We start from the raw sequence: 24,960 nt of genomic DNA, 5'->3' as shown, positions 1-24,960 counted from the left end.
TAACAAGTATTCCAGGTGATTCTTATCATCAGGCAGATTTGGGAAATAGCCTTAGAAGCAAAGGAGTAAACTATAGGAATCCTCCACCCTGGAATAGAGGATTTAGGGACTTAACAAATGAGAGTGACTTGATAATACAGCGTTATCCACGTGGAGACTCAAGACCCTGACCAGGTGAGAGTACTTGTCCGCAGCCTTGTTGGGACACTACTAGCAGCACAATAGCCGAGCCGCTTCTTTTGGGCAGAATTGAGTGGTATGAGCACGGTCTGTACTGAGCACAGACTTCTGAGCCAGACTGCATTTGAATCCTGGCTGTCACCTGACCTTGAACAAGATTCTTTTCTTTGTTGATTTATCTGTAGAATGTGGAGAATAATAGTATGTATGTTGTGGGGTTTATGTGAGAATGTAACATACTGTTGTCATTATTTAGGAAGTAAACTGTAATGAGAGAACAGGTGGGGAAGAGAGAATAATGTATGGCTAATGCCCTCTCAAGGAAGAGCAGAGGCTTATGAAAGAGTACAAAGCAATTAAACCTCTCCCACCTGCCTAGATTTTACAACCACCCTTGCTGGCCTTAACTTTTTATGTTAAACACCCATAGCATTCAGACCCAGACCTAGAATCTAAATATCAACTCAGGAATGTTTCTGTTTCAAAACTAGGAAGACAAGGTAGATTATTGAAGGAAGTCAGCTTGTAGGTTTTGTGTTAGTTTTAGCAATGCCATCTATTAGGGTTTCACTTCACCTGAGTTGTCTTCATTAACTACTTTTGTCACTTTGAGTCACCTGAGTCCCTGAGGGCCCTAAGTGCATGGTGATCAAGGGCACCATGCATTCAGTGACCACAGCTGAATGTAGCTCCTAGAGGCTGTTGGAGGGAGTACATATTTCTGGATGATGTTTTACTGCTTGAGAAGACTAAAAGAAGGGACTTGGGAGCAGTCGTCATCACACCTCCTCTCTAGAAGGCCTACTAACCTTTAGGCTTGATGTTGCTGTATGAAGCCCCAGCTCAGTAGTCAGTGGCCAGCTGTAATTGTCAGTCACAAAATATCTACCATTTCTGAAAGTTGTTTCAGATAATATAGTATAGTCTGGGTTAAGATTTTATTTTAAAGTCAGCATTTCAGCTAGCATCTCTTTCTAGGTAGGCCCAGTCAACGCTAGAGGTGGTTGTCACAGACTCTCCATGGGCTGACCAGCGGACCAAGCGTAGCCAGAGCCCTTAGGAGACCAAAACCAAGGCGGAGCTCTGTAACTTACCAAGAAGAGTAGTTGCTGGAGGAGAGGCTACATGGGAACGTGATGCCCCTGTCCTAACAATATTGTCCTTAGAATTTTAGGAGATTTCATTTATTTTCAGGATGAGAATATGATAGAACATATGGACATGAATTGCGTAATTCATAGATTTGGCTCTTCATGGCCCCAGTTTCTAAATGGTATAAATTTCAGGTAGTATCCTATTTACTTCCTCGAGGACTGATCAGTTTTTATTTTCTCCTCTGAATGTCGTCAGACCTTTGTCTCCAGAGTCTGATGAAAGCCAGGAACCCAGCACGTCATCCCAGTCATAGATCCTTCCTCTGCTGGGGCAGAGAATTCTCAAGGGGCACAAAGCTACTCTCCAGAAATAAGAGGTTTTCTTTAGAACTCAGCATAAGACATAAATCACTGAATCAGACAAGAACATGCACATTAATAAAAATGCAGGAAAAGTTAAGAGCTCCAGTTTCTAACTTTTTGATAAGCTGTGCATTTAAAACTAGTGATAACCCGGGGCTTCCCTGGTGGCTCAGTGGATAAGACTCCATGCTCCCAATGCAGGGGGCCCAGGTTCAATCCCTGGTCAGGGAACTAGATCCCACATGCATGCCACAACTAAGAGTTCGCATGCTATAACTAAGGAGCCCGTGTGCCACAACTAAGGAATCAGTGAGCTGCAACTAAGGAGCCCACCTGCCACAACTAAGAGCTGGCAAGCCGCAACTAAAGAGCCCTGGAGCCACAACTAAGGGAGCCCACCTGCCACAACTAAGGAGCCCATGTGCTGCAGCTCAGGAGCCGGCAAGCCGCAGCTAAGGAAGCCCACCTGCTGCAACTAAGGAGCCCACGTGCCACAGCTAAGGAGCCAGCAAGCTGCAACTAAGGAGCCCACCTGCCTCAACTAAGACCTGGTGCAATCAAATAAATAAATAAATTTTTTAAAAAAATGGTAACCCCAGTGGTGAAAAACAATACTTGATTAGTCCAAATAAAAGATGATCTCAAATGTAATGGTTACTTTGTACAGAAGAAAACCTTATAAATGGCAAAGATGCAGGCAATCATGTGAGAAACTGTTAAATTATGTTCCTGAAAGGTTCCACTCTAGGGATTTGCCCTCTGTAATATTTTTATTGACATTTCTGCAGTTGAAAAGAAATTTCAGCTTTGTCTTAGACTAAGTAGTTTCTGGAAATTTGCTTTCTGTTAAAGAATCAGAACAGTACACATAAAAACAAACAAACTTTCAAAACTTTAAAACAGAGACTTAAAATGTCCCTCCACTATCCGACTTCCTCCAAGGCTTGCTTCTGTCCCTCTTCTTCCCCAGGGTTCAGAGTGTGACTATGTTATTATGCTCTGTACTATTGTACTATTTTAAGTCATACCTTACATTCAGACCAGTATGAAAAATGATGCTAATATTTTTAATGTCTTCTAAAGCTTTGGCTTTAATTATTTATACACATATAAATGTTTACAATTCTGTGGGCATTTCATATAAGGTTGGCAGCAACAAAAACCTCCAGTGTGAAACTTTTGGCTTTGTGCATTTGATTGGTATAGTGGTTTTAATTCTTTTAACTTCAGGTATTAAAATCTAACTTTTAAAAGTACAAACCCAGTTAAGCACGATGAAAAAGTTCCAAAGGTCTGGTGTACAACCTTGTGCTTATACTTAAAAATACTCTAACATACACTTTAAAATTTGTTAAGAGAGTAGATCTTATGTGTTCTTACCACAATAAAAAAATAAAGAAGAAAATAAAAGGCACAAACCCACAGACAAGGGCAAAAGCAGAAGGGAGGGGCAGAAGTGTCCATAGATCACAAAGCAACTGAACTGCCACCAGGATGTCCACCTGTGGCTTCTCCATCTCTCGGCTTCTCTCAGTGTGCTGTCTTCATTCCCTTCTCCTACAGAACAGCCACCTCTCAAGATGCCAATGGCTTCACTCACATCTACAGCCTTGTCACTCAAGAGGTTGTGCTTTTCCTCCCTAGGATTAGAAAACTCCAAGAAAGGATTCTTATTGTCCTGGATGGCATTACTGCCCATCCTTGTGTCTGTGTGATAAGCCACACTCATTAGACCTGTATCATCAGAATAGAGGGAGGAGCATCTCCCCAAAAGAAGGTTCTACCGTCAAGAACAGGAGAGATCCTGGGAAAGAAAAATAACAGGCTTTGTCGGCAGAGCACTGTTTTGCTACCAAGCACACAGATGTGTGCACAGTGTGTACATGCACACACACATACCCCTTCCCATGCACGTTTCCACTTCCAGAGCTTTCCTCCTCAGACAATGCAGCAGTATGACTGCAAATGCACACTTGCCTTTCCCAGGAGTCTTATCCACCTCCTGCAGACAGCACTGGGTCCCCGATATCTAGGTCATGTCCATTTGTCAGGATCAGGTCTAGGTACATCTTTTGTGATTCATTAACCCATTCTACCATGGACCAAATTATAAGTTTTAAGAACTCACACATCTCTACAACTCACAGCTCTACAAAAGTAGAGATCTGAAAATAGGATAATTGCATTTTAGAGAAGGGAGAAAAGGGAAGTAACAGAAAACATGGTATATTAAGCCACATTTGCCTGTTTCCCCCTGAAACACCATGAAAGTGACAGTCGAGACATTTTCTTTAGTAGAAACCAACAACAGAGAAAAATGGACAAGAAGACAATAGCAACATTTTGGAAGCAGCAAAGCAGGTGGATGAGTGGTAACTGATTTTCCAAACTGGAGAGAATTAAAACCTAAGCCAACAGAGAAACCCGGAGGAAAGCACCCCCCCCGCCGGGAATTAGAAGGCTCTGAGGGAGGGATACAGAACGACAGCTGATAGTCTGTTTAAGAAGCACTTACAGTCTCAGTCTCAGATTGCCTACATAACTGGGCCTCTACCCCTACCCCACCCTGCCAGAGCTGAGATTTATGTTTGTGGTTTCTGGAATAATACAACCCCCATAAAAACCCTAGTTGTCTTAATTATCTCACCTTAGTGGGCTGAGGCAACTGGCTTCCAGACAACGCATCTCTTTCCCTTGAAATATCATATTAAAGACTTCAAGAGATCACTATTGCATCCTGTTATTCCTCTCAAAGTGCCTGGGACTCCAGCCAGAAGGGGCACAAGATCTAAGTCCCAGGATCCCAGAGATTACAATTTAACCAGTGGCTTTGCTCTATAGCCGTATAGCAAAGATTGATGTATTCCCTCCCTGGGATGGAGAGTTTTGCTACCATCGACACCTCAACTTGACTTAGCTAGTTCCAGTGTTACACCCCACTCCTAGTATTAGTTTCTATTTTGGTCAGAACTCTTGGCTGTTAAGTAACAGAAGCTCAGTGTGAATTGGCTTAGGGAAAATGAGAAGATTTTTTGTTTTTGTAACCAGACTGTGGGCAAAGCAGCGGGTATGTGGCTGGGCCTCCCGGATGACAGAGCAAGGGGAACTCTAACTCATGTAGGTGTTTCCCCCCAACCCACCCCCTGCCCATGCTCCTTTCTGCTCTCTACTACACATCTGCTCCTTCTTTCCTAAGGTAACTACCTTCTCACGCAGCAGGGAACAAAGCCAAAAGACCCATGTGTTCACATTTTGTAACCTCATTACCCTATGTGGATCCAATTTGAAAACTCTCAGTGAAAGTTCTGTTTGATCCATCTTGGATCATGTTACCCACCCTGGGGTTTTCTGTTCAGTGGTCCTACCTAGAATAACATGGTTGAATGGGTGGGGGTCAGTTCACAAAAAAGCGGGAGGGTGTGCTGCCCCTGGAGAAGGTAGAGATGCTGAGGAGACATGTAGGTATAAGCTTCTTTTTCAGGTGGTTTCTGACAAAAAATTGCATGTGTAAGTATGTTACATCACACTTCCATTTGCATGGATTTGTTTCAGGAGACCTTTTTTCCTTTACCACCTCATTTTTGTTTTTCTCAAGGGTTAAATAATTCTTTCTATTCTGTTCAGTTTATGAAGGTGATTGTGTTGGGACATAACACCATCTCTGGGTGGTAACAGGTAAATATGAGAGCCACAGACCCTGAGTAAGCCACCAATTGTGAGGAATCTTAAGTAAAGGCAAGATTTTATCAGAACTTTTTTACTTTAATACATACTTCACAAGAAGGAAAAGCGGTTTTTAAAGACCAGAAGATGCTACAGTATAAGTACTATTTCTGAGCTGTAGAAACATGACCAAGTTAAGAGGTGGGTTGTTAAAATGGCTTTTTGCCTGGGTGCCAAGGTAAAAAGTTTATCTTGTTATCTGCAGAAAACAGTGGAATGACAAAAGCCACAGCATGCTGCTTTTTCAGACTGAAAACAACAGAGGTGTGGGGAAACTGAGAAAAGAGGCAAAATGAAATTGGTCAAGGCAGAAACTATTCATATGTGGACTCAGGCCACTGATTGTCTTTCTTTCTGTGAAATGAGAAAAATAGAGTTTGGTTGAAAAGCAAGAGCTAATGAGGTTTTCAGCATGGCCATGAAACAACTACCTTGTGTGAATTCTTCGTGAGAACCTCTCCAAGGCAACTCAGGAATTATTTTTTTCTCCAATCTTTTTTTTTTTTTTTTTTTGAAAGACAGAAAAGCAGAGTAATTGAAAATTAACACATAATCTTATGGAACCGCAGGGTCTCAGTGTTGGCAGATTTCCAAAGTTTGTCTGATGGCCTGGGCAGCCTGCCAATTTTCAACTGCTTCTGGGTTGGGATTAAATTCCATTTCCATTCAAGCATTTAAGGTAAACCCTTCAGCAGTTCTAACTCAGGTCAGTACGGACTAAAAGCTTATTTCCAATTCCATACTTCAAAACCTTAATTTGAATAGTTTCCTCCTCTTGTTGGACTGAGGCTTGAGATCCTAAATGTGAGCAACAATCAGGTCTATTATGGGCTGTCAGCAAAGCAGAGGGGAAGAAAGAACAGGCTTGCAGAGAAAGATGGTGAGTTGAGTGTTGTCATGCTTGGATTGAGATGCCTGAGGGATCCTGGGAGTGAAGACAGGCTCTGTAGATTTTGGATGCTGGGGTGCTCTTTCTGGCTTGAGTTAGGTACCTTTGGTTAAAACACAGGAGGAAGATTTTGGGAGGAAGATAGCAGAGTTATGTTGAGTTAGAGGTGCCTGTGGGACACCAGGGAACCAGACCATAGCATGAGTTCTTGTCATCCAGATACTTCCAGCTACCTTGGTTTCATGCTAGCAAAGGGCAGACCAGTCCTGAGATCTAACAAATGACCAGTAGAACTTACACACACACACACAGCCTCTCTCTCTCTCTCTCTCTCTCTCTCTCTCTCTCTCTCTCTCTCTCTCTCTCTCTCTCAGCTGACTTGGTGCAGTGCGCTGCTTTCTAATGATGGGATGCTCCATGAGCTTGCGCACATGATGGAAATTCCTATAGCAGTGCTCAGATTCCTGTGCTGATCTGGCTTAGACCTACATGGTTTTTTTATTCCTTTTAACATCAAATTATTAAAATACTTCAACTTCTTTTAATAAGCAGACATTTAAAACAATCAGTGCTGTAGTAAAAGGTCTTACCTTTTCCTGGATCTTATTAGGAAACCTCCAGTGTACTCCCCACCAATCCAGTCTTGTCCTTGCAACCAAAGGGATTTTTCTGAAATGCAGGTCTGAGTATGTTACTCTCCTGGATAAAAATCTCCAGTGGCTCTTCCTTTCTGCATTGCTGTCCAAGAGCATGGATATGTTTTGTGCTAACTGGTATGGTAGCCATTAGCCATATGTGGGTATTGAACACTTGAAATGTGATTGGGGCAACACAGTGAATTTTTTTTTTTTTTTTTTTTGCGGTACGCGGGCCTCTCACTGCTGTGGCCTCTTCCGTTGTGGAGCACAGGCTCCGGACGCGCAGGCTCACGGGCCTAGCCGCTCCGCGGCATATGGGATCTTCCCGGACCGGGGCACGAACCCGTGTCCCCTGCATCGGCAGGCGGATTCTCAACCACTGCGCCACCAGGGAAGCCCTTGCATACACTTCGTTTTTTTTTGTTTTTTTGTTTGTTTTTTTTGTGGTACGTGGGCCTCTCACTGTTGTGGCCTCTCCCGTTGCAGAGCACAGGCTCCGGACGTGCAGGCTCAGCGGCCGTGGCTCACGGGCCCAGCCGCTCCGCGGCATGTGGGATCCTCCCGGACCGGGGCACGAACCCGTGTCCCCTGCATCGGCAGGCGGACTCTCAACCGCTGCGCCACCAGGGAAGCCCAGTCAATTTGAATTTAAACAGCCACGTGTGGCTAGTGGCAGTGCAGTTCTGCAGGATAAAGCCCACAGTCTTCATTTCTGAGCTGACCCTTGCTAGCCTCTCCAGCTGTACCTATTCCACTCTTTCTACTTGGCATCTACACTCGGAATTACTTAATCACTCACAGTTCCCCAAGCAGGTTTCTGCATATGCTGCTTCCACCTTGGTGCTTCCCATCCTTTTTCCTGTTATTCCCCTCTCCTTGTCATCTAATTCTGCCTTCTTAACTTAGCTTCAGCCCTTCCAGGAAGCCTTCCCTAAATCCTAAAACTAGATTAAGTGTTCATCTTCTGTGGTCTGTAACATCTTGTACATATCACACTGTTGTAATTACCTATTTGTTCCATGCCTTTCTGGACTCTTAGCTCCCTGAGGGCAAGGACTCACCAGGCTTTATCCAGAAACCTATTCCTTTTCTCCAAATCTTGCTGCTGCTTGCCTCTTATTAGCACTTCTTCTGCTAGGAAAGAGATTTTCTTCTTCAGTTATTTGAAGCACGTAGCATCTTATAATATTGCCTGCTTGTTTCATTAAGGGCTGAGAAATAAAGGACATGAGGTATACTGGAGCATCAGGTTCTAATGCAGTAGCACCTGGCTCACTCCCGCTGTCCCCTCTTGGTTAGCTGTAACTTCCCTCTTTAACACTGAGAAGGCTGACTCCCGTCAGTCACCATCTGTTTACTTACTCGGTCAGTTCTAGTAGCGTGTATAGCAGTTTCAGAATCGTTGATTTATATTTTACACAGATTATTGAGGTATTAGTCATATATTATACAGCTCATCCACTTAAAGTGTACCATTTAGTGGTTTGTAGTGTATTCACAGAGTTGTGCAGCCGTTACCACAACCGATTTTAGAACATCTTCATCACCCCTCCGAATTGATTTGTTGCTAAAAAAAATCTCCACAGTGTGGAGGCTCAACTGTAGAGGACAAGAGTGGAAGAGAGACCAGTCAAGAAGCTCTTGGAGTAGACCAAGGGGCACTGGGTGAGAAATTCCAGATGAGAAATTATGGCAGCAGTGGAGGTGGTGAGAGTGGCTGGCTTGGGGATCTGTTTTGTTTATTTATTTATTTGTTTATTTATTTTTGACTGCGTTGGGTCTTCGTTGCTGCGGGCAGGCTTTCTCTAATCGCGGCAGGCAGCGGCTAGTATTCATTGCAGTACGTGGGCTTCTCATTGCGGTGGCTTCTATGTGGAGCGCAGGCTCTAGGCACACAGGCTTCAGTGCTTGTGGCACACAGGCTCTAGAGCACAGACTTAGTAGTTGTGGCGCATGGGCTTAGTTGCTCCGCAGCATGTGAGATCTTCCTGGACCAGGGCTTGAACCCGTGTTCCCTGCATTGGCAGGCGGATTCTCAACCACTGTGCCACCAGGGAAGTCCCTGGGGAGCTATTTTGAAAGTAGAGCCAGCAGGACTTGTTAAGAGATTCGATGTGGAGCATGAGGAAAAGAGAGAAATTAAGACGACGACTCAGCTTTTGGCTTGATGACTGGGTAAATGGGGATGCTTTTTATTTAAACTGGCCAGTCTGGGGGAGTGGCAGGTGAGGAAGTAGGGTGAGGAGAATCAAGAGTTCTATTTTGAACATGTTGGGTTTGAGATGCCTGTTAGGCATACAAGGGGAGATGTTGAACAGGCATCAAATACATGATTCTAGAGCTCCAGGGAGAGGTCAGGGCTGGAATATAAGCAATACCTTTTATGGAAGATTGTTCTGAGAACAAACAAAAGAAGACCTATAAAAGTATCTGATGGGGGCTTCCCTGGTGGTGCAGTGGTTGAGAATCTGCCTGCTAATGCAGGGGACACGGGTTCGAGCCCTGGTCTGGGAGGATCCCACATGCCGCAGAGCAACTAGGCCCGTGAGCCATGGCCGCTGAGCCTGCGCGTCTGGCACCTGTGCTCTGCAACGGGAGAGGCCGCGATAGTGAGAGGCCCGCACACCGCGATGAGAGTGGCCCCGGCTTGCCACAACTAGAGAAAGCCCTCACACAGAAACGAAGACCCAACACAGCAAAAATTAATTAATTAATTAATAAACTCCTACCCTCCAACATCTTCTTAAAAAAAAAAGAAGTATCTGATGGGTCACAGGTACTTTGTTGGTAATGACTACTATGTTATCTTATTTAATCCTCCCAACACTCTCTAAAGTAAATTTCATGAGGCAGATTTTATATTATTATTATTTTACAGATGAGAAGACTAAGACATAGAGAGGTTAATGTTCAAGCTCACACAGCTAATAAGTATCAGAGTTTGGATTAAACCCAAGACTGCCTGACTCCAAAGCCTGTGCTCTCAGTTGCTATGTTCTGCTGCCTCCTATTTAGTAAATAATTCCGCTACCAGGGCTGCACACTGCCTCTCGCATGCTTGTACTGCCTCTGACCTTGTCCCACCACTGCTTACCCTTCATTCCGACCTCCCCCACCTCAGATCCCTTCCCCTTGCTGCCTGTCCCCACAGGTGTGCTCTTAACCTTGGCCAAATCAGCCCTCTCTTGCTACCACTGGAGATTATCACCTAGGCTCCAAAGCCCCCATCATCTTGGAGAGCAGTTCTCATGCTGCAGTGTGCACCTGGAGCACTGGCAGCTCATTTCAAATGCAGATTCCCAGGCCTCATTCCCAGATAATTTGATTCAGTAAGAGCTTGAGAGTTCTGAAGGAAGAAGTCTAGGGAAACACACTTTTAGAAATGCTGCCTTTGGGACTTCCCTGGTGGCGCAGTGGTTGAGAATCCGCCTGCCGATGCAGGGGACACGGGTTCGAGCCCTGGTCCGGGAAGATCCCACATACCATGGAGCAACTAAGCCCGTGCACCACAACTACTGAGCCTGCGCTCTAGAGCCCGTGAGCCACAACTGCTGAGCCCGCGAGCCACAACTACTGAAGCCCGCGCACCTAGAGCCCATGCTCTGCAACAAGAGAAGCCTGCGCACTGCAACGAAGAGTAGCCCCCACTCGCCGCAGCTAGAGAAAGCCCATGCAGAGCAACGAAAACCCAACATAGCCAACAATAAAACAATAATAAATAAATTTATTTTTTAAAAAAAAGAAATACTGCCTTTGACCCTACCAGTCCCATCAGGACCCTCTGGCCCCAACTGTGCTCATTTTTACCATTGGTTTAGAGTTGGGGGATGCCTTGTGAGGATAAGAACGCTCTTTAGGTACCTGGGGAGAAAAGTATTCATTTCATTGTCACTACTCTTTTTAAGTCTGGTTCACGCTACTCATCCTTGCTTTTGCTGATCTCCCTAATTGGGTAAAATTCTACTATTCTGTCCTCTCATAGGAGAACAGTGTCCTTCTCATTGTAACCCTCATTACATTTGCAATTTTACTTATTTTTGTGATCATCTCTTTTCTACTTGACTGTTAGCATCAAGAGAGCAGCAACCACGTCTGGGTTTTGCTTGCTGTGGTGTCCTCATTTCCTGGCACAGTGCTGATGCCTAGTAGGTGCTCCAAACATTGACTCAAATGTCCAATTTCCCTCAGAAGTGCTATTCAAACTGTTGTATACTCAGGCATGAAAATCACCTACTTTTATGGATTGAATTAATGTTTAACAGCTTAGAAATAGAACAATTATTTTTATTATTTTATTATTTTATGGGGTTCCAAACTATTGACTCTGCTTTAGAAAAACAGATTTCTAAAGCAAAATCTGTTTGTAAGTTGGGGGTTGTATATGTGTTGCATGTACACATTGCAACACATTTTATGCATATATGCATAATCAAAAAAGGAAAGAGTTTAAATTCAAAAAGTAAATCTGGGAAAACAGGTACAGTTTTGAATGTGAGTAGAATGATATAACATCCATGCCCCAAACAAAATTGTCAGAAAATTCATGGACATGTAAATTCCTTATTTACCATAGGCAGCTGTTGTTAATCCTTCTCATTTTGTCTTCGATCCCTAATTATCTGGCAAACAACACTAGTTCTGAATAGCAGTCTTCGTATAACACTAAAATGGAGTTTAATGGACTGTTGCTTCTGTAGTAAATGTTTCCAGTTTCTCTTCTGCCATTTCCTTTGGAACACACCCTCGTCAGATTTTCACTGCCCATTACTCTGCCAAAACCACTCCTGTCAAGGGGACCAGTGACTTCCAGATGCTAAATCCAGTGGTGAATTCTCAGGACTTATCTGGCTTGACCTATCAGTGGCATTTGATGTAGATGATCACTCCCTTCTACGTGAAACACTTTCTGCACTTGCCTCCAGATACTGTGTTCTGGTTTTCCTCCTATTCCTTCTCGGCCTCCTTTGCTGGTTTTTCCATACCTCTTTGACCTGTAAATGTTAGCATACCAGAAGGGCCACTTCTCTTTTCTGTCTGTGTTCACTCACTGTAGGTGATTTCATCCATACTCATGGCTTTCAAAAACATCTGCATACAGGTAACTCCCAAACTTATTTTTCTGGCCCAGACCTTTTCCCTGAGCTTTTCCCTTTTCCCTCACATATCTTCCTCCTAATTAGTATCTTCTTTGGATATTTAATACATATTTCATAATTAGCATGTTTTAAACTGAGTTCTGTATCTTCTCTCACCAAATGTACTTCTTCCATAGTCTTCCCCATCTCAGTGAATGGAAATCCCTTTCTCCTAGTTGCTTGGTCAGAACCCTTGATTCTTCTCCCATCTAAACTGTCAGAATGGGGCTTCCCTGGTGGCGCAGTGGTTGAGAGTCCGCCTGCCGATGCAGGGGACACGGGTTCGTGCCCCGGTCCGGGAAGATCCCACATGCCGCGGAGCGGCTGGGCCCGTGAGCCATGGCCGCTGGGCCTGCGCGTCCGGAGCCTGTGCTCCGCAACGGGAGAGGCCACAACAGTGAGAGGCCCGCGTACCACAAAAAAATAAATAAATAAAATAAACTGTCAGATTATTAGATCAAATCTATCCAAAATCACTGTCAAAATCTATCCAAGGGCTTCCCTGGTGGCGCAGTGGTTGAGAGTACGCCTGCCGATGCAGGGGACACAGGTTCGTGCCCCAGTTCGGGAGGATCCCACATGCCGCGGAGCGGCTGGGCCCGTGAGCCATGGCCGCTGAGCCTGCGCGTCCGGAGCCTGTGCTCCGCAACGGGAGAGGCCACAGCAGTGAGAGAGGCCCGCGTACCGAAAAAAAAAAAAAAAAAAAAAAAAAAATCTATCCAAGATCTTGCTATTTATTATCACTTCTACTGCTCCTCCTATTTCCTACTCTTGTCTTTCATCTGGAATGTCCAGTAGCCTTCAAATTGCCTGCTTCTTCCCTTGCTCTCTGGCACTTTATCTTTCCTAGAGCAAATGATCCTATTAAAATATATCATACCTCACTTCCACTCAAAACCTTCCAGTAACTTCTAATATCACAGTAAAAGCTAAAGCCTTTGTAATGGTGTGCAGGGTTATATAGCCTACTTCTCAATCTATCTGCCATAAAGACATAGTTTTGTTTTGTTTCAATTTCTGGTTTGAAGTGGACTGATACTTTACAAAAGTATGATAAAAATAAGTTACTACAGAGAGAACATCCACCCTGGTCATGGTGAACTAACTGGTATCAGAGTAGCTCTCCCACTATAAACTACTAGAAAACTGGTCTGAATATAAGAAACAACTGTTTTCAGGAATTAGTAAGTAGCATGGGACTGATTCCTGAGGGAAGGGAAACAAATGAGAGAGCCCTATGATTGCCCAGGTTTTCTGCTAGAACACATTTGCCAAACTATAGTGCAGAATACAAGCAGAGCAAGGCAGTCTTGCTGAGAGTAAGAAGGTAGAGATTGGAGTTTGGGGAGGCTGGAATTTGCTGAGCAAAACACCAGAGAGGAGGAATTGTGCAGAGAAAGAGCTCAATAAATATGAAGACAGATCTCCTGAGTCTTTGGCTGAAAACTAAGCTGTATTTGCATAGAATGAGATTTCACAAGACCTGGGAAAGAACAATTCCTGGAGTTTTGAAAGTGGAACAACTACCTGACCTCACACAGTTGTTTGAGTTCCAACCAACCAGAGTAGAGAGATATCATTGAACACTTGAGGCATTCAGTAAAGACCCCAGAAAGACCACATCTTAGGAGCAGGGTGAAATTGGCCCTAAATAAAGGTTACTCGAGATCTGCACTAATGAAGCTTAAACACAGGCCTCACAAGGCTCAAGCTGTTCACAAGGAAATTAAATTACTGCTAGATTCTTTAGAGGAAGACAACAAAATCCAGCCATTCAGCAACATAATACTCAGGATTTGCACCATCCAGTGAAAAATTAGAAGACCTAGGAAGAAGCAGGCTAGTATGACCGTAACCAGGAGAGAATTAGTCAATATAAACAGAGCCAGAAATAACAGACATGATACAACTAGCAAACATGGACTTGAAAGCAGCCACAATAAATATCAAAAATATAAAAGAAAATATCAACATAATGTGGAGAAAATGTGAGAAATAAAAAAGAACCAAGTTTAAATGTTATTGGAACTTTCTGCGCATATAGTCTACTTCCATCAAAACTTTTAAAACAAAAAAAGAGAACTTATAGATTTGAAACGGATTATACCTGAAATGAAAAATTCAATGGATAGACTTAACAGTAGATTAGAAATTGCAGGGCTTCCCTGGTGGCGCAGTGGTTGAGAGTCCGCTTGCCGATGCAGGGGACACGGGTTCATGCCCCGGTCCGGGAAGATCCCACGTGCCGCGGAGCGGCTGGGCCCGTGAGCCATGGCCGCTGAGCCTGCGCGTCCGGAGCCTGTGCTCCGCAACGGGAGAGACCCCAACAGTGAGAGGCCCGTGTACCGCAAAAAAAAAAAAAAAATTGCAGAATAAAAGTTCACTGAACTTAAAGACATAGCAATACAAACTATCCAAAATGAAGCAGAGAGAGAAAAATGGCTGAAAAATGAACAGAGCCTCAGTGACCTTTGGGAAAATGTCAAACAGTCTAACAGAGGGAGAAGAGAAGAATTATTCAAGGAAATAATTTTTTCCAAATTTCCAAATAAATTTTTACATATTTGATGAAAACTATAAACCCACAGATACAAGATGCTCAACAAACTATAAGTAAGCAGGATAAACACAGAGAAAAACATACCAAGACACATCACAATCAAATCGCAAAAAAAATCACAGTGATAAAGAGAAAATACTAAAAGCCACTGGAGAAAAAAAGACGTTACAGGACTTCCCTGGTAGTGCAGTGGTTAAGAATCTGCCTGCCAAGGCAGGGGACATGGATTCGAGCCCTGGTCAGGGAAGATCCCACATGCCGCAGAGCAGCTAAGCCCATGTGCCACAACTACTGAGCCTGCAGGCCACAACTACTGAAGGCCACACGCCTAGAGCCAGTGCTCCACAATAAGTGCAGCAAGAGAAACCACCGCAGCGAGAAGCCCACGCACTGCAACAAAGAGTAGCCCCCGCTCGCCGCAACTAGACAAAGCACGCTCATAGCAACGAAGACCCAACGCAGCCAAATATAAATTAATTAATTAATTTTTTTTAAAAAAAGACATGTTACATACAGGGAAACAAGGATGAAATTTTCCAATGAGTTCTCAATAAAAATAATGCAAGCTAGAAAATGGAATGGCATCTGAAAGTGGTGAGAGAACTTAGTTTTATTCTCTCTAAAATATAAAAATTTCCTAGCTTTATCCACTGAAAAGACCTAGAAGCAGTGACAACCCAAGAACAATAAGCACTCTGGTACCCTGACTGTGGCCTCTGAGTGCTCTTTCTCAGTAAAGGGAACCTGGGATCCTTGGAAGAATGGTTGATTCCAAGTGTGGAGAAGCATATACAAGATGAGATTGGGGCATCTTATTGTACAAACAAGGAAGCTAATAAGCTTTAATGGATATGTCAGAAGAACACCAGAGCCTGCTTCCAGGGGTTCCCACTGGCCACAGTTAGGACAGTTTGAATACCAAAAAGATGATTGCAATGGATTGAAGCACATCAGATACATAAAAACCTATGAGTTCATAATTATACAAAACAAACAAAAAAACCTCCTAAGGCACTAACTTGTTTTTCTGTTGTTGTTGTTAAATAATAAGAAATATCAACCATTTGGTTTACCTTTCCTGAATGAGCAGTATTTCACAATAAACAATAGAAGAAATTAATAAATGCGCAAAAGATGATAAAATCGGAAAGTCAGCATTTTGCAACCCCTCATGAAATAATGTATTTGGCAAGAACCATTAGTGAATGGTAAAATTATTAGGTGAAAAGTTGATGGAGGATTTTATAATGGAGAGGTGTAACCAATAACATCTGAATCCACTGATCAGTATTTACATGCCATTCCATTATGTGCCTCCTGTTGATTTATAAGCGCATCATATTACATATGATGGATTCTAGCCCCTTCTCAATAACAAAACAAAAGCAAAAACTTTAGTCAACATCTAGATCTGACTGCACAGGGACTAGGGAAACGAATTAAATGATGCCTCCAAAATGTAGGATATGCTACAAGGTAACCTGTTTTATTCACAAGTAGGTGACATGGAAGAAACAGGGAAAAGGAAGAACTGTTATAGATTAAAAACAGAAACATATAATCAAACACAAACATAAAAGAAACATATCAACCAAACGCAAAGTGTGGACCTTGTTTGGATCTTGACTTTAACTGTAAAAGGGTATTTTTTTTAAGATTTGCAGGAATTTTCAGATGGACTAAGATATTAAAGAATTTTTGTGATTTTTTTTTTAGGTGTGATAATGGTGTTCAGGTTGTATAAATTCTTTCTGTATCTGATAGATGTACAGGCTCAAGTATTCCCAGGTGAAACAATAAATTGTCTGGGATTACTCTAGCTACCCCCTCCTGCACAAAAAGTTGGGAAAAGGAAGAATAAATTAAACAAGTTGACAACGTTCATTTTTGTTGTACTTTGGTGATGGGTACATGAAGGGTAGTCATTAGATTACTCTATCTATTTTTGCACATATTTTAATACTTCTGTAGTAGAAAGTTAAAAAAAAAAGATCATGTGCTTAAGGACCTTCCATATATCTATAAGGGAGAGCCTTACTCAGATTGTATGCAACATTGTCTTACAATTAAATACGATCCTAACAAGTTTGGTTTAAGTACCAGTTTTATGGGAGAAAATAGAATGGTGCTAAAGGCAGTGTCCTTATAGAAATAAAAAGGTTTAACTGGTATTATGAGGTAACACTGAAAACTCTTACATGTCGACAAAAGCTATAGAAGCATTAAGGGGCCACTTAGTGATTAAATGGAACCACTCTCCCTCAGTTTTCCTGCCAGAGGGCATTTCCTAAAAGGTGTATCCATCACAGAGCCTAGAACTGGTAGGCAAGGCTCTTTGGTGGCTCCTCCCTGGTTTCTCCTTCTCAAGAGCTGTAGTGTCAGTCCGCCAAAGCTGTTTTCTAAGGGATTGCTTTTGTTTAAAGGATTTGTGTGATGTATTCCCTATGGTCTAACACCATATTCCATTATGCCTTGTGGTTTTTTATTGTTTTCCTTATCATGATTTTCTTTTCTATTTTTCTTTGACGTTTGCCCATTTTAATCCACGTTCATTTCTTGCTTGTGTTTGTGTCATGCTTGCTGTCTTTGCCTCCGTTGTTCCTAGGTTACAGTATAGCCAGGATATACCCAGTCACTTGGCTGATGAGCATGCGCTGATAGCCTCCTTTGTGGCCCGTCTGCAGCACTGTGCACGGTCAGTGGTAGAGCAGCAGCAGGCGGGTGGCCAAGGGCTGATCAAAGGGAGGGAGAGCTCTGTAACCTGGGGTTGCCAGCTGGAAAAAGCTCTGCATGTGGGGTTTTTCTTGAGAAGCTACCAGCTATGTTTGGCGGAGTTTAAATAATTGCTAAAGCATTGGCTTCTAAAAGAGAAGGAGCCTTGCCAAACCTAGGCACTTACCTAAAGATAGAGTCAGAAATTCTTCTTTAAAGTGGAGTTCCCTTCCTTCAGATTACACTTAAAGAGTGTATAAACCTCAGAGAAATGTGCGGTCCCAAAGATGTGTATTCACAGAGGTATTTGATGCAACCTCTTACTGTTCATTCTTGCCTAAATGATGAAATCTTTCTGTCGACATTCAAAGTTTAGGATTGGTCAACACACTTTGTCTTCTCTGGGGGCTTTGACACCATCACCCTGTTGCATCTTCATCTGTTCCCCAAAACCTATCATTGTTGATTATTTAAACCAGTGATTTTCAACAGTGGTATTGGGTTATTGTCACCTGAGAGACTTTTACCAAACTATATATACCTCTGTGTATTATAATAATTTTATGTATTATAATAGACCCACATACCTCTTTCCCTGGAAACTACTGTTAATATGGGAATATGACTGATCCCTCAGTGGATTATGGTGGAAAAACATGATAACCACTATAACCACTAACTATAGCAAAGTTAACCCTTTAAAAGAGTTAATACCAAACAAAGTGCCATTGCATTCAGGCAGACCCAAAGCCACCTGCCCAGTCCATGCCCACACCTGCCACCATTCTGCAAGGAGAATGGCAGGTAAAGTTTAAGTAATCCCCTTTATATAACAGCAGAGTCTCTGTGCCAAACAACCTGAGATTCTTATTCTTAGAGAGAAAACTATAATTTTTATCAACTTAAACACATGAGAGGGGCTGGAGCCTTAAATTTTGATCTTTGTTTTGCCCTTAACATGCCATGGCTTCATGGGAAGCTCTTATTTGCCATGATAACAGGAAAATAAATTAATAATCAACTTTAAAATATATATCCTTGGGGCTTCCCTGGTGGCACAGTGGTTAAGAATCCACCTGCCAGTGCAGGGGACACAGGTTTGCGCCCTGGTCCGGGAAGATCCCACATGCTGTGGAGCAACTAAGCCTGTGCGCCACAACTACTGAGCCTGTGCTCTAGAGCCCTCGAGCCACAACTACTGAAGCCCGTGCACCTAGAGGCTGTGCTCTGCAACAAGAGAAGCCACCCCAGTGAGAAGCCCGCACACCGCAACGCAGAGTAGCCCCCGCTCGCCACAACTAGAGAAACCCCACGTGCAGCAACAAGACCCAACACAGCCAAAAATAAATAAATTAAATTAATTTAAAAATAATAATAATAAAATAAAATATCCTTGAGAAAGACTGTTTTAAGGTTATACTGCATAGCATTTTGCATAGTTTTCCCAGTATGACCAAGTGGCGTTATTACTTTTAGGCATTTACCTATCTCTAAAGCCTTAGACTGTTGGCTTCTCCTATCTCCCAACTATGTTTAATAGGCTTATTCTGTAGGAGGGATGCCTGATAATTGTGCATTGTATCACAGAGTGTCTCCTCATCCAGCAGATGATTTCTGAGCACTCTATCCCAGCCACTTGGTCTCTAGGAAGAGAGTTTTCTTAACCCTGGCAGGACAGCTTATTTATTATCAGTAAGGGCAATTGTCCAAGTTATTAAACATTTCCATGGTGAATATAGCAGCAGAATGTTAGACAGACACTACTACCTGATAGCCCAGGAAGATTTATGCTAAGTTTAACTGAGATCCTCAAGTCTTATGGCTTAGGGATTAGGCTCCCTGAGCAAGAATTGGTGGCCAGGAGCCTTGGAAGAACATGAGGATTGGGTGAGTACTGCATCTCTTCTTGATTTATAGTCTAAGGAACTGAGCTTTGTTCTTCCTCAAAGAAGTCAGAAATTTCATGGCTAACTAATTCTGAGAATGAAAATCAGCTCAAGCAAAAGAATAAGGAACCTTTCTAATTTCCCTCATAGTTTTCATTGACCTTAAAACCTCTCATCAACATAAAGTTCTAGTTTCTGGCTTGAAAGCATAGCCAGTTAAAGCAATCATGTCATCCACACTCGGGTATGAAGGACAGATAAAATTGACCTTCCTAGGGAGATGGAATGTGATGGAGAAGGAGGAGCTCTTTTGCACAGAGAAACCTATTGTGTCCCTTGCCAAAAAACAGAGGTCAGCCACTTTAAGTCCCACTTCTTAAGCTGCAGTTCCCTCCATAATAGTATCCACTTGTGTTGTTAATGTTCATTTTGTTGTTATTTACAAGATTAAGATAGTCCTTTTATTTCAGACAAACATCTTTAAGGCACAAGTATTATAGGTCAGCCCTGACCTTGGGGTCTTGACCCTAAAGTATTAAAGTCAACTGATGGTAGCATGTTCTTATTACAAGATCATCTTTTGAGAAAATGGTTATATATGCTAGAGACTGACGTTTGCACACCTAAATTTATATAGTGTTGAGAAGTGTCATTGCCAGAAGGCAGTGACAGTGGCAGCACATTTTTTAAAAATCCATCCTAGAGGAAAGACCAAGTTAAGCTTAAAGAGTTAGCCAGAGAGATAGAAATGTAGGATGGTTAAAAAAAAAAAAATCTAGGAAAAATACAGTTGATTTCATACATGAAAAGTCCAGACAGGTTTCTATTGATTTAACTCCATCCTTCCAAGATTCCCCTCAGTAATTATAACAAGATTTGATGAATATTGAACTCATGTCTTTAATTTTTTTCATATTTCATATTTTGTCATACTGTTAAATTCCAGTCAGGGGTTTGTGGAACTCCAAGAACCTAGAGCCAAAGTAGAAGCAAGCCACGACAGCCATCTCTCATCACTTAGTCATCATTATTATTGTTGTCTTAAAACATCTGTCAGACTTAAACAAAGAATTACATAGCCACAGTCCCGATTAATCTGGGAGTGCCCTGATATGAATAAATAGCAGTTGACATCACATGCTAAATTAAAGATGTCAATCATAATCAGCAAGAAGTTCCATGTGAGCAGCACATATACACAGAACTAGCCTCCTGCTCAAGAACCCTTCTTTTATGCAATTGCAGCACTTTCTGATGTCCCACCTTACTGGATCTCTAAATTTTTAGAATGCTGGAACTCTTGTTAAGAGTAATGAACTAAATTAATTCACTCTAAAATGGAGCTTCAGTTGCAGAACAAGCATGGTAAAAGAAGAGAAAGAGGCATTGAAGGGGAACGTTTTGACGGCATCTTCCCCAACTTTACCATATTGTAAGCCCGCCCTAGCTTAGGTTCCTCAATTTTGCTCAGCCAGTGTTAAGGGTACTTTTCCTCAGCCCTCTGTTTTTCATGATGCTTTAGTTTTCTTTCAGGCTTTTTGAATTCAGGACCTATATCTAAAAGTCATGAGGTTTTCTTAAAACAGTTGATGGGAAGTCACTCCCTCAAGCTTTATAGATGCCCTGTCTTTTCTCAGCCCTTGCATTCAAAAAGAAGTGTCCCCTCTGAAGGTGTGAGAGCAACAGGGATATACTGCCGAAGAGAAATGTTATGCGTGGCCTTGTCATTTCTCTAAATCCTCTTTGTCTCAGACCATTAGTAACTGTGATTCAGGTCTCCATTTCTTTTGTTACCATTCTTTTCCACAAGTGTTTCTCCCATCTGTTCTTTCTGAGAGAGAAGCAAGAGTAGGGGATGTTTAATAGATACCTGTTGAATTTTTATCTCCTGACAGTGTCCTGGACAGTCCTAGCCGACTGGACGAGGAACACCGGCTTATAGCTCGCTATGCTGCCCGGCTGGCTGCAGAGGCAGGAAACATGGTGAGTAAATTGAGGATTCCAGTAGAGTAGCAGAAATTTGCATTACTTTATTTATTTATTTTAATAGACTTATTTATTTTAATTAATTTATTTATTTATTGGCTGCGTTGGGTCTTCATTGCTGCGTGCAGGCTTTCTCTAGTTGTGGCGAGCAGGGGCTACTCTTCATTGCAATGCACGGGCTTCTCATTGCAATGGCTTCTCTTGTTGTGGAGCACAGGCTCTAGGCACACAGGCTTCAGTAGTTGTGGCATGCGGGCTCAGTAGTTGTGGTTCATGGGCTTAGTTGCTCCACAGCATGTGGGATCTTTGCGGACCAGGGCTCAAACCCGTGTCCCCTGCATTGGCAGGTGGATTCTTAACCACTGCACCACCAGGGAAGCCTGCATTACTTTAATATACAGGTAGAATGGGAATGGTAAACATGAAACTCAAGAGAGTAGATATCTCAGAGACAGGAGGAGGGGAATTGGTTTAGGGAAGGGATTGCAGTGGCCTTTAATTTTATCTACAGTATCCTCTTTTAAAAGTGAATCAATAGGGCTTCCCGGGCTTCCCTGGTGGCGCAGTGGTTGAGAATCCGCCCGCCAATGTGAGGGACGCGGGTTCGAGCCCTGGTCCGGGAGGATCCCACGTGCCGCGGAGCAACTGGGCCCGTGCGCCACGGCTGCTGAGCCTGTGCTCTAGAGCCCGCGGGCCTAGAGCCTGTGCTCCGCAACGGGAGAGGCCACCGCGATGAGAAGCCCGCGCGCCGCGGCGAAGAGTTAGCCCCTGCTCGCCGCAACTGGAGAGAGCCCATGCGCAGCAATGAAGACCCAGTGCCACAACAGTGAGAGGCCCGCGTACCACAAAAAAACAAACAAACAAACAAACAAAAAAAAGTGAATCAATAAAAGAAAATCGAAGAACCAGAATTTGGTTCTTTAAAATGATTGATAAGATTAATAAGCGTCTAGAAATCCTGATCAAGAAGAAAGGAAAGAGGATGTGGAGAAAAGGGAACCCTTGTACACTGTTGGTGGGAATGTAAATTGGTCCAGCCACTATAGGAAACAGTATGGAGGTTGCTTGAAAAACTAAAAATAGAACAGCCATGCGATCTAGCAATTCCACTCCTGGGTGTATATCTGGAAAAAATGAAAACACTAATTCGAAAAGATACATGCACCCCACTATTCATAGCAGCACTATTTACAATAAGCAAGCCATGGAAGCAACCTGAGTACCCATCAACAGATGATAGGATTAAGAAGATGTGAGAGGGGCTTCCCTGGTGGCGCAGTGGTTGAGAGTCTGCCTGAGCCCGTGCTCCGCAACGGGAGAGGCCACAACAGTGAGAGGCCCGCGTACCGAAAAAAAAAAAAAAAAAAAGAAGAAGAAGATGTGAGAGATGTGCACGTGCGCGCGCGCACACACACACACACACACACACACACACACACACACACACACACTGGAATATTAGCCATACAAAAGAATGAAATATTGCCATTTGCGGGACTTCCCTGGTAGCACAGTGGTTAAGAATCCGCCAGCCAATGCAGGGGACACAGGTTCAATCCATGGTCCAGGAAGATTCCACATGCCGTGGAGCAACTAAGCCCATGCATAACAACTACTGAGCCCATGTGCCACAACTACTGAAGCCCGGGCACCTAGAGCCTGTGCTCCGCAACAAGAGAAGCCGCCGCACAGCTATTGTGGCTGCACACCACAACGAAGAGTAGCCCCTGCTCGCCACAACTAGAGAAAGGAAAGCCCACACACAGCAACAAAGACCCCATGCAGCCATAAATAAATAAGTAAATAAATAGATAGATAAAAATATATTGCCATTTGCAGCAACATGGATGGACCTAGAGAATATTATGCTTAGTGAAATAAGTCAGACAAAGACAAATTCTATACAATATCACTTATATGTGGAATCTAAAAATTAATACAAATCAATGTATATACAAAAACAGAAACAGTCTCACAGACATAGAAAACAAACTTGTGGTTACCAAAGGGGAGAAGGAGGCAGGGCGGGACAAATTAGGGATATGGGATTAACAGATACAAACTACTATACATAAAATAGATAAGCAACAAAGATTTACTATATAGCACAAGGAATTATACCTATTCTCTCATAATAACCTATAATGGAATATAATCTGCAAAAACCCTGAATCACTATACTGTATACCTAAAACTAACACAATATTATAAATCAACTATACTTCAGCTAAAAAAAAAAAGAAGGAAGAAAAAAATGCAAATTACCAATATCAGGAATGAAATAAGGGACATACTATAGATCCTATAAACCTTATAAGGATGATAAGAATATTATGAACAACTTTTTGCCAGTAAGTTTGACAACCTAGCTGACGAAGACAAATTTCTTGAAAGATACAATTTAACAAAGCTGACATAAGAATAAATAGAAAATCTAAATAGTCCTAAATCTGTTAAAGAAATTGAATTAATAATTAACTTCAAAAATTCTAAACTCAGAGACTTCCCTTGTGGCACAGTGGTTAAGAATCCACCTGCCAATGAAGGGGACACGGATTCACGCCCTGGTCCGGGAAGATCCCACATGCCATGGAGCAACTAAGCCCGTGTGCCACAGCTACTGAGCCTGCACTCTAAAGCCTGCAAGCCACAAATACTAAGCCCGCATGCCACAACTACTGAAGCCTACACGCCTAGAGCCCGTGCTCTGCAACAAGAGAAGCCTCCGTGATGAGAAGCCTGCGCACTGCAATGAAGAGTAGCCCCCGCTCGCCGCAAGTAGAGAAAGACCGTATGCAGCAACGAAGACCCAACACAGCCATAAATAAATAAATAAATAAAAATTGTAAGCTCAGATGGCTTAATTTGTTGAATACTATCATATGTTTAAGGAAGAAATAACAATCTGGCACAAACTTTCAGAAAATAGAGAAGTCATTTTATCCGGCCACTATAACCTGATACCAAAATAATACAAGGGCATTACAAGAGAAGAAAGTTGATGGCCAAGTTCTGTCATGAACACAGATGCAAAAATCCTTAACAAAATATTAGCAAATTGAATCCAGCAATATGTAAAGAAGGATAATACTCCATGATCAAGTGAGGTTTATCCTAGGAATGCAAATTTATTTAACACATGAAAATCAGCCTATGTAATTCACCATATTAGCAATTTAAAGACGAAAATTATAATATTTCCATAGATACAGAAAAAGTTTGTCAAAATACAATGCCCATTTTTTTTTTTTTTTTTTTTACAATGCCCATTTTTGATAAAACTTCTCAATACCATAGGAGTAGAAGAAACTCCTTTAACCTGGTAAAGAACACCTACAAAAACCCTATAGCTTATATGACACTTAAAGGTTAAATTTTGGAATATTTCCCCCTAATATTGCAAACAAGTCATAGATGTCTACTTCCACCACCTCTATTCAAAATTGTCCTGGGGGTCCCAGTCAGTGCAGCATGACAAGAAAAAAGGGACATAAATATTGTAAAGGAAGATGTGAAACTGTCATTATTTGCAGATGACCTGATTCTATATAGGAAGTCCTAAGGAAAGTCCTACAAGAACACTACTAGAACAGATACATGACTTTATAGCAGTGTTGCAGCATACAAAGTCAATATATAAAAATTGATTGTATTTCTATCTACTAGCAGTGAACAATTAAGAATTAAATTTAGGAAAAATAACATTTACTGTAACCATCAGGGCTTCCCTGGTGGCGCAGTGGTTGAGAGTCCGCCTGCCGATGCAGGGGACACGGGTTCGTGCCCCGGTCCGG

At 42.5% G+C, this 24,960-nt stretch overlaps 1 protein-coding gene across 23 annotated transcripts in view; it reads left to right on the top strand.

The window, feature by feature from the left end:
• The window catches only part of DTNB (dystrobrevin beta), a 266,778-nt gene that overhangs the window by 188,562 nt on the left and 53,256 nt on the right, over nt 1-24,960 (top strand). For 18 of the 23 annotated variants that reach the window (XR_008618857.1, XR_008618864.1, XR_008618860.1 and 15 more), the window contains exons 11-12: nt 17,188-17,277; nt 21,076-21,163. Coding sequence is in view for 4 of the 23 variants with exons in the window: in XM_055089074.1 (XP_054945049.1) it covers nt 17,188-17,277; nt 21,076-21,163 (178 nt within the window). In the remaining 19 variants the exon portion in view is untranslated. The remainder of the gene's footprint in view (nt 1-17,187; nt 17,278-21,075; nt 21,164-24,960) is intronic. The other 5 variants (XR_008618870.1, XR_008618868.1, XR_008618869.1 and 2 more) reach the window with 1 other exon arrangement.

This window comes from Physeter macrocephalus, chromosome 12 (assembly GCF_002837175.3).
Source record: "Physeter macrocephalus isolate SW-GA chromosome 12, ASM283717v5, whole genome shotgun sequence".
NCBI lineage: Eukaryota > Metazoa > Chordata > Mammalia > Artiodactyla > Physeteridae > Physeter > Physeter macrocephalus.
Note: the sequence above shows the minus strand (reverse complement) of the source record. Positions and strands in the feature narration are given on the sequence as shown.